Source organism: Bombyx mandarina, chromosome 05 (genome assembly GCF_030267445.1).
Source record: "Bombyx mandarina strain Sakado chromosome 05, ASM3026744v2".
Classification (NCBI taxonomy): domain Eukaryota; kingdom Metazoa; phylum Arthropoda; class Insecta; order Lepidoptera; family Bombycidae; genus Bombyx; species Bombyx mandarina.
This window is the reverse complement of record NC_143212.1, coordinates 12,078,043-12,088,738: the sequence shown is the minus strand read 5'-3', so window position 1 is coordinate 12,088,738 and position 10,696 is coordinate 12,078,043. Positions and strand designations below refer to the sequence as shown.

At 34.0% G+C, this 10,696-nt stretch overlaps 1 protein-coding gene across 1 annotated transcript; it reads left to right on the top strand.

Moving 5' to 3' along the window:
* Nucleotides 1–626: 626 nt before the first annotated feature.
* Nucleotides 627–9,137, top strand: Cth (Cystathionine gamma-lyase). Its single transcript, XM_028186534.2, has 8 exons — nt 627–753; nt 1,046–1,198; nt 1,352–1,548; nt 1,866–1,956; nt 3,165–3,432; nt 6,456–6,608; nt 6,968–7,142; nt 8,269–9,137. The coding sequence occupies exons 2-8, from the start codon at nt 1,046–1,048 to the stop codon at nt 8,411–8,413; spliced, it is 1,182 nt and encodes a 393-aa protein (XP_028042335.2). The 5' UTR covers nt 627–753; the 3' UTR covers nt 8,414–9,137.
* The last annotated feature ends 1,559 nt before the right edge of the window (nt 9,138–10,696 follow it).

Genomic DNA, 10,696 nt, shown 5'->3' with positions numbered 1-10,696 from the left:
AATAAAAAACTAAATCAAAAATAACCTTCACATCATTTCACTCCTCGCATTCACGCTAAAAAAGTCTGGGGTACATTTAAAGGACAAAAATTCCGAATAAAGGATAAAGTGTCAATAAGGGTACTTACTGCCCACTGAGTTTCTCACCGGATCTTCTCAGTGAATCGCGATTCCGACCCGGTTGTATATTCTGCGAAGCACTGCTCTTGATTAGCAAATTCAATCAGGTTGAGACTGAGAGCTCACCACGCTGAGCATTTAATAAATAGTTCGTATGTAGTCACAAAGGAGAAAATCCCTGCACTTACAATACCAATTTCAAAGCATGTAAAATTAAGTTTTTTCATCTAATTAATCATCATTAAAAGTTTTAATATCAATTTATTTATATACCTTTTATAATACTTCAATCCTAAAAAGGTGTAACGAAAATTTAATATATTAAAGCATCTGATCCGACAACATTAACAAGGGTGGGCCTCGCCAAATAATTAACTTCTCTTTAGATGAAAGTAAACATAAGAAAAGCGCCACAATTTAGAATCAACTTTGACTGTAGCATTATTCCGATTCTTTTCAATTTCTCATGGAGCATCAAACATGAAAAAAAAATGTAGTACAGAAGCGTCTGGCAACACTTCATTTTAATTTTTATTCATTTAGTTCTTCAACCTAGTGCCGGTCGGTCGGTTTCTTTGTAAGAAATATATTCGTAAGTGAAGCGATAACAAATACGTCGAAAATAAAATTGGGGTAAGTTTTGACAATTAAATAATGAAATGTTAAAATGAGACTGAGAGAAAGAAAATTAATGAAGAGGATGATGAAATACCACCGCATTTTGCCGACTGTCATTAACCTTGAATTTTTAAATTAGAACTTGAAAATTTTTCGCAGTCTCAAAAAATAGTTAAAGTTACTTATCCATATTTTTTAAATAAAAAACGAATGGTAACTGTTTAAATGCTAAGTATATTAAAAAAAGCACGTGGAATAGGTACTTAATTCGTTGAAAACCATCACAGATCTACTTAATTAATTTTAGATGGCAGATCACGGATTTCTAAAGCAAAAACCTGGTTTTGCTACTATCGCTATTCACGCTGGCCAAGAACCGGAAAAATGGAATTCAGCAGCCGTGGTTACACCCATTGTCACATCCACTACATTCAAACAGCCAGCACCGGCCGAACATACGGTAACTTCGCACTTAACAAAATCCCTTCTCAGTTGACGTAAAAGTATATATACATGCTTTCCCGCAAAAAATTATATAATTTAACTAATAACTATTGTTTAACTAAAATTAAGAAAGTTTCGCTTAAAAATAAACGCCGTATCATTATTATAGGGTTTTGAATACGGTCGCTCTGGAAATCCTACTAGAAATACCCTAGAAGAATGCTTAGCTGCATTAGACGGCGGAAAATACGGTCTAACGTTCGCATCTGGCCTCGGAGCGACCACAACTTTGGTTGCTCTGCTGAATCACGGAGATCACATCGTGTCCTCAGATGATGTATACGGCGGTACAAACAGACTATTAAGGTATAAAAGAAAAGGATATTTTTGGAAAATTTGAGTAGAACAATAAAATTTACTAGCTTTCCACCCGCAACTTCGCTCGCGTGGACTAACTACACATTATATAACCTGGCCAGAGATATTTGCTGAATATTAGGATGAAAAGTATTCCATTCTTAAAGTAAAGTTATGAACTACATATTTAACATACCTACTGAATTTCGTCAAAATCAATTCAGCGGCTTAGGCGCGAAAACGTAACAATCTCGAAACTTTCGTGTTAAATAATATATAATATACATATATATATATATATGTTAATATTAAATTTAATATTATAGGCAAGTAGTCTCAAGATTGGGAATCAACACTACATTTACGGACTTTACAAATATTGAAAAAGTAAAGAACGCCATGCAAGAAAACACCAAGGTCAGTTGTCAATTAATTATTCTGATCATCATTATTCTTGTTTTTCCAGGAAAAAATGCCATTTTTTTTAAATACGGGTAAAGTAAATATTACGTTCTTAAGGAGTAGGAAAATCTTTTAAATCGTAGAACCGGCAATAATGATTACAATTTTCTTAATAAAATTCGTTTCCAGTAAACAAAAGCAGGTCATGCAACATTTGCATCTCAAAATGCAGTCAATGTTTTTTTTTTCGATTAGCATTCTGTCCTTCATAATACAAATGTTGCAATAACTACTGAAAATTCCGCAAGCGAGCACTAATCATTCGCTTAACCAAAACAAAACTTTATCAGAATTACATAAGTTACCCTACTCAGAGTAAATATTACGGTGTTATTCAAATCATCTGTTGAAATAACGATAAGTGACTGCGCTTGATAATATTTATTGCAGTTTTAATACTTGCGATAGCCTAATATACTTTACATATATTCAGAATTGTAAAACAATTCGATAAAATATTACTTAAACGAAAAAATATTGTCCTAACAGCGCACAATCGCGTGTTTTGAAATTGATAACGGGTAATACCATGCAAGAAACATATTTATTCTGAAAAACATATTGTAATTTTCGTAGATAGGTACATATTTCTATAATCGGTTTTGTTTAAACACGGTTCAATTAGTGACAATGACGATACGAAGGCGCAGAAAGAGACTCCGCTAAATATAGTTTTGCGAATGGTGTTAACAAACATAGAATGGCTTTGTCTTAAACTGTACAAATACAATACTACAAATGAGAGACACCGCGAAACATTTAATATAATGATAACATGCATCAAGGTATATTATCGTGTTACAAAAATGAAGCCTGCAAAATAGTCCATTTGCATAACTATTGTTCTTTGGGGTCTATTGTGGGACTATTTGTTTACATTTTCATTCTGCTTAATTCTGCCATGAAGCATTTATCGCGTCCGGTTCAGTGTTAATTCTCAACCACTACGAAGCTCAATACCGGTGGCCCGCTAGCACGTTTAAAGATGTACAACAAAAAAAAGTATTTGCACAGCGACTTTAATATTCATACCCTACAAACTGGAGTGCTGAATCAGCCAGGCCGTCGTCACAGACCCGCATGGTGTACGCCTTAGATTACCTACGTATTACAATTTATCTAACATATTATGTGTAAATCAAAACAATATTCATTTATTTTAGATGATCTGGATAGAGACCCCAACAAATCCATTATTAAAAGTCGTTGACATTGAGGCGATCGTAAAGATTGCGAGGAGTCGCGGAGACATCATCGTGGTTGTAGACAATACCTTCTTGACGCCGTATTTACAAAGGCCTTTAGATTTCGGAGCGGACATCGTTATGTACTCGCTAACGAAATATATGAATGGTCATTCTGACGTCATAATGGGAGCCGCTATTGTAAATGACAAAGCTATCGGAGACAAACTAAGATTCTTGCAAAACGGTAAGTGCTGAATAATGAACGTGCTTGTTTGTCGGTCGCTCGACACACTTCTAGTACATTAATTGGAACAGTGTACTTATTAAAACGTCTACAATGACTTTTTGATGAGAGCATTCCATACATCGAAAATTACTGTCGTGGTCTTAATTAATGAACAATTACAATCAATTTAAAGTGTAACCGTGTACGATAGAACAATTTCGAATTCATTAGAAACATGTCTTAACAACGAATATCGAGTTAACGGAACTTTGGTGACGTGACCTAAATGATTTGCAACATAACTTGCGATTTCATGTATTGTATTAACGCACTAGAAACCCATGGAAAAGAGCAATGTCACGGTCATTACTCAATGTAGCCTCGCTAGGTTAACACATATTTTTAAACTCATTCCATTGTTGATCGTGAACATTTTTCCTTGATAATCGTAGAATGATGAACTTTAATTTTAATATATTTCTATTAATTTTACTTTAATTTTAATAATGTCCGAATTATTTGTTTTAAATTTAATGTAGTTACATACCTATATCATTTAATTTTTTAGAGGAATAATCTCTATGATGTACTACGGAACTAAATTGAGTTTTATTTTTATTTTTAAACGTATTATTATATAACGCGAAATATGTAAGCGGAATTAGCCGATCGTCTTATCATAATATTTAGACCAATCACGTGTCGCGCATATGGTGGCGTTTGTTCTACGGCCTTTTACAAATATAACGATAGCGCATCAATTGGCTTACTTCTTAATTGAACAAGAGTCACGTCCTCTCATGAAGTAACATTCGTACTTATAATTCAAGAGCTTGAACATTGATGATCTTAATTGAGCTTTTTATTCTAACATCAATGTGCTTTTCCAGCAGCGCTTATGTTCGGCGAAAGTAGGCATATATGCCTTAGGAAAATGTTTTAATGTTTTCCAGTCGATAACTGAATTCAGCTGAAATATATACGCGTATTTAGTGTAGAACTAACAAAAATTACGTAAACAAAAAACAAACTATCTATAATCCATGATGTATTGTTCTTGTTTTATCTTTACTAATATCCATTAACAGCTTAGGACGTATTTCATGGTCGTAGGTAGAAAATAATATAGGTATGCATATTATTCTATGACATTGTATTTTGCTGATAACAGAAATAGACATTATTTAGTTTTATTTATTTATGTACTATTTAGTTTTCACTGAAATGTACGACTATGTATTGTAACTTCCAAAGAAAAAAAAAATTGCTTTATCTATTTGGCTACAGTCTTGGAAAAAAAACTAACAATAATCTTATTTAAATTTGATTCCAAATATGTCAACTAGCTGAAAGAAATTCATTATTTAAATGAGGGGCGCTGTATTTACATTTCAAGACAATCGTAAAGGCGAATGACCCCGTCTTTTTTAAAGTAGTATTCTAATGTGGATGTAATATCTACATTATTAGTATTCTTTATTTATTTATAGCGTAGATGATGATTAATGAGCACGAGGCCCATCTTGTGTTAGATAATTATCGTATAAATATATTTATATACATGTAGTAAAAAGCGGTTATTTCAATATTACAAACAGACACTCCAATTTTATTTATACATATGTATAGATTACGAGTATTATTATCGATATTTACGACTTTACAATACGCTCTATACTATCAGTAGCTTATTTATTAAACTTTATTTCCTTCAAATAAAATTTTTGAAAGAACATACCTACACGACAAAACAATTATTTCACAATCATCACATCAATCACGCTCGTTAAAACTGTTTTTACACTTTAATATCGCATTTACTAATTTCGTATTTTAAGTATTCGAAACATCCGAAATAACAAAATTAAAATAATGAAAGCGAGATTAAATCGTAAAATTTATTTAAATGGCGTCTACGATTCGCCGGAATCGAAGAAAATATATATTATATAAAAAAACTATTTTAAAAAAACTCGATATACTATATTCAAGGATAAAGAATTTTAATACAAATAAAAATGAAACCTGGGATTAAAATGTAAAAGAGAAACGTCTTATCATTATACATCATACTGATTACTTGGAACCTGTGGGTTCAAGCGAAGAGTTCAAACTCAGTTTTATATATGTCTTCCCCTTGCCATATTTAGTAATCGGAAAAAATATCACACCGATCACTATCAAAACACAGATGAATTCTATAATTGTAATGCGTATGGTAAAAATCTCTGCCTTAATCGCAGAGATTTTTACCCAGTATCAACAATTGTATAAATAAACCTTCAGTATTTTCTGAGCGATATGAAATGTCTACTAGCGATAGACGGACTTAGTTGTGACCTTGACATTGCTATTACGATAGTTAATACTAAATATACCATGTAACTAATGGCCGCGTCGCGGCGTCGCCAATGTAACGTAGCAAATTTTGTTAAGTGTGCGATAATATACGTTGTCTTCGTCTTTGCCTCGGTTAAGCTCTGTTTTATTTATGCACTGATTAAAAAATGTTGATAGCCCATTCGCGGAAATAGTAGGTAATCGGTTTGTCTGTATGAATGTATCCGACACGCGTCCAGGACATGTTTTTTTTTTGCTTAGATGGATGGACGAGCTGACAGCCCACCTGATGTTAAGTAGTCACTAGAGCCCATAGACATCTACAACGTAAACGCGCCAACCACCTTGAGATATACGTTCTAAGATCTCATTATAGTTACAACGGCTGCCCCACTGAAATAGGCGGGGTGGTGGTAGCTACCCGTGTTGACTCACAAGAGGTCCTACCACCAGTAACCATGAGCGAATTTAACCACTTAATTTTCAGACAGATCACAAAGTAAACGTCTTCGATTGCAGTAATAGATTATTTCAATTGTCATTATACAGACGAAAGCTCAATAACATGGACTTTCCCATTCTTAGCAAACCTTAATAGGCGATAGAGTTCGTCACGCATTGTCTAAACTAATATCACGTGTTGCATAAATGAGATGATGTTTAAATGCGTACATACTATATTAATTTTGAATATTTTACAGCCATGGGCATCGTTCCGTCACCGATGGACTGCTATTTTGTGAACAGGAGCTTAAAGACGTTAGCATTAAGAATGGAGCATCACAAGAAGTCGTCATTGATCATTGCCAATTGGTTGGAGAAACATCCGAAAATCGTCGAAGTGCTTCACCCAGGTGCGGTACGCGTACGCGTGTTATCTGTAAATAGATTGTGATGTAAATATCTATGATTAGAACAACGCAAACTTGTGTACTTTTGCTGCCAATATTATAATTCGTCTAATAAATTATTTATTCATCAACCTCAAAACTTCACGTAAATAACATCAGAAAATTATATTCTCGAGTTAAGAAATAGAATGATGATGAGACCAATGGCCAACTCATTAGCATCCTGCGTCGTTCTAGGTATAGTAACAGGATAAATAACATAAATTTGTCGTATCATTAAATATTACTAATTCACAGCGGTATTTCCAAGTACATTAAAGAATGAGTGTGATCGGGTAAAAATGTTGATTTGTTTCTTTCAGGGCTGCCAACTCACCCGCAACACGAGATAGCTAAAAAACAGATGACGGGTCACTCGGGTGTGTTCAGTTTCAAACATTCCGGAGGTCTCAAGGAATCTAGAAAATTCCTGAGCTCATTGAAAGTGTTCACGCTGGCCGAGAGCTTGGGGGGCTATGAAAGTCTCGCTGAGCTACCGTAAGTTCAGAAACTAATTCACGATTCAATAACGCCTTTATTTTTTCTATATATTTTAAGACGATTTATCAATACGTTTTTATTAACTTGGTTTTATTATTAATAATTTATTAACTGAATTTTTAAACGCCATTTTCATCGACTTCAAAGCTTTCGATTAACGTGGAAGTGGCGCCATGCATCAAGGACCGTCAACAAAACAATAATTTTATAACTTCGCTCTAATAATCTCCTATAATCCTGACCAGTATCTACATGATAAAGAGAAATATCAAATTAATTATTAGCTTGTTTTGCTACTTATGCGTGTTTTGTTTTTGTTTATAAGCAACGCATATTATTTCTTGCATCAGTTCCATTGAAAATTGTTTGGATAAGTACTGTGAAAATGTGTCTCTGTTTATTTATGAGTGAACATTTATAATCGCGACACAATGATAAGACAATTGTGGTCGTATTTAACTGTTATTCCTTATGGGCGTTGACAATATTTAAGGCACAGTCAAGCCTTTACCTTCCGCTCAGAACTACAGCACGTTTGAGGAAGGACATAATATCACAGAGTTAATTAAACATTATTTTAAAAAAAATTCAACATATGCGTATACAGTTTGTACGGGTCGGAATATCGTAGAAGACTAATGGACTTTTAGTGACTGCCAGTTATTTAATGAAGGGAAATTATCATTTAAGGGCCCGTTTGGTTTGGTTGAAAACCGACTTGTTTTAAAACAAGTTGCTAAGTAACTAACCAGTTAATGAAGGAAAATTAAAATAGGTATATTGGTGGTAGGACTTCTTGTGAGTCTGCACGGGTAGGTACCGCCATGCTGCCTATTTCTGCCGTGAAGCGGTAACGCGTTTCGGTTTAAAGTCTGAGGCAGCCGTTGTAACTATACTGAGACCTTAGAATTCATATCTCAAGGTGGGTGGCGGCATTTACGTTGTAGATGTCTATGGGCTCCAGTAACCATTTAACACCAGGTGGGCTGTGAGCTCGTCCACCCATCTAAGCAATTAAAAAAACCTTAACGCATATTTACCACGTTATTTTTGCATTTGCATAAAAAATGCAATTTAGAAGTACCGACACGGAATCTTTAAAATTTCTCGTTATTGGGAACAGATCTGTGATGACACACGCATCAGTTCCGGCGCTGCAGAGGGAGGAACTCGGCATCACCGATTCGCTGGTAAGACTTTCCGTCGGTCTCGAAGATACCGAGGATCTTATCGAAGATTTAGATCAAGCTTTTAAAGCTGCATTTTAATTTGACAACCCTGGCTGGTACACGGGTGCGGTAGTATAAATTTTGTTATTAAAATAAGCCATATGTTTTATATGAATTATAACTATTTATGTACTTTTATACGTGACGGATAATAGGGTAATGACGTTCCTGTTTTGATTATAGATAAATAAAACATTTAAATTAGAGTCTAATGTGTAATTAATTAAATTTTAAATACAAAGGTTCAAAACGATTATTAATAAAACAAGATAGGGATGTGCCTTGTCTATTATTGAACTTGATAACGCTACTAGCTAATTAGTAAAACAAAAGCAATTTGGCAATTAAGCACACGTTTCTTAAAATGATTGTACTACCGTCATTGGGTGATAATCACGTTCAATATAAAACAATAAATAAACAGCTGCATTTCATAAAAAAAAATTTGCAGGGTTTTTTCTAGTAAATTCCCTAACTTGGTTTCTGACGTTCGTAATTAAACTATTATGATTCCATTTACACGTGTTCCTGCCGAGATATGTCCGGAAAGGAATAATATAGGCTGTTATTTAATTTGTAAGTACTAATTGATAATAGCAATATGCCTATTTCATACATTCTATAGACAAAGATAGTTCAATATTTGTTTTTATTGATAAAGTATCTGCTTAAAAATATTTATTTTATATAAATATTATTTCGTTTTTATATATGTTACAATAATAAGAATTAAGAATTCGAAATAAATGATTGTGATCTGAAATTGGTCGTTTTTATTTATGTTAGAATTTTTTATTTAAGGAACGAAATATAATGCTATTTTCAGTATTCATGTGGCTATCAACGTTTAGTTAAGTTAAGTTTATGTAACTACCTATTTATCGAGATACGAGAACCTGGTCCCCGACCGCGAGTCTGCGACTGCTTTTCTATCATCCAGCTTTAGTAGCTGTAAACTAAACAAATGTGTTTTCCGCACATCACAATGTGAATGCATGGGACAAGGTACCCACCCAGCAGAATTCACATAGTCTATGGGCCCCGGTAACCACTTAACACCGGGTGGGCCTTGAGCTGATTCATTCCGTGTAAGCAATAATAAAAAAATCAAGGGTGTTTTATTTTTCAATTTACCGGGAAAATTTTAATCACATGAAAACATGCTTCTTTGATTCATTATGTAACAAGAAAAAAAAAAGGAATTTACTTAAATTTAAAGTATAATACAATATCCATTATTTCATAAGAATACTAATAAGTTTTTTATTAAAACCGCGAGAAATACTTTATTTAAAAACTATAGGAAATTTTGTGAATTAAAGAAACGACATGGAAATTAAAAGGATTTGGCAAAATCTCGCTTTTTTGATGATTCGATTTAAATACAGACGATTTCTCGTACAAAATTTAATCACGTGTATGGATTCCACAGTCCCATCACCAACGGGAGGGCAAAATGGCCTTATTTCAATTCTATTTAGACTTCCATTTCACGTCTCGAGGTGAGTGACAGTATTCACTTATCGATATCCAAAATAATTTTATACCACTTTTTCTAATGAAATATGTACTTTACAAATGTTCTCAATTGACTTCCACGTTGAAGGAATAACATCGTGGAATAAACCAGGATTAAACCAGAATAAAATCAAACCAGCAAAATTATAATTTGCGTAATGAATGAATGAAATGCGTTTATTTCAGGCAACTTAAGTCCATAAAATTTCACATACAATTACATAATATCTAAATCAAAATACAATAAAATTAAAATTACAATTTATCAGAATGACTAAAAACCAAAACAAACAAAAATGAAACCAAATGAAATGAAACCGAATCAAAATTATTAAAATTAAAATTGTCAACTACTAATATAAAATTTAAATTAATAAAGGAACTAACAATAAATAATGAAATAATGTTAACCGAGTAACCGCCACCATACCAGTCACTGTGTTAGATTAATGAGAGACAGATGCTTATTACAACAGTTTCTTATATAGGGGCAGTCCAGTCTGTTTGCAATCATGGCCAGGACCGTGTTGGAGCTGGCCCGTACTCTGCGTACCAAGGATGCGCACCTCTTGCGTATGGTCGTATGAAAGTCATCCGTACGAGCCGCTGCAAACATACCCGAGGCGCTACAAAATCGGGACAGCCCCAACACAGCCCTGAAAGCATTATTGAACTGGACGCGGATCGCGCTGCATGCACGTTGTGTATAGTCAGCCCACAGAGCACAGGTGTACAGAGAGGTGCACCAAGCACTACTACGCTCGAATCTTCACCCCGTCTGAACTCTGCGCAAACCTGCCAGCC

Excerpts from the sequence above, each read along its gene's own strand:
- Cth (XM_028186534.2), top strand. The coding sequence starts at position 1,046 with ATGGCAGATCACGGATTTCTAAAGCAAAAACCTGGTTTTGCTACTATC. Across the intron at positions 1,199-1,351 it reads CAGCACCGGCCGAACATACG|GGTTTTGAATACGGTCGCTC; the intron begins GTAACTTCGCAC and ends TCATTATTATAG. Across the intron at positions 3,433-6,455 it reads ACTAAGATTCTTGCAAAACG|CCATGGGCATCGTTCCGTCA; the intron begins GTAAGTGCTGAA and ends AATATTTTACAG.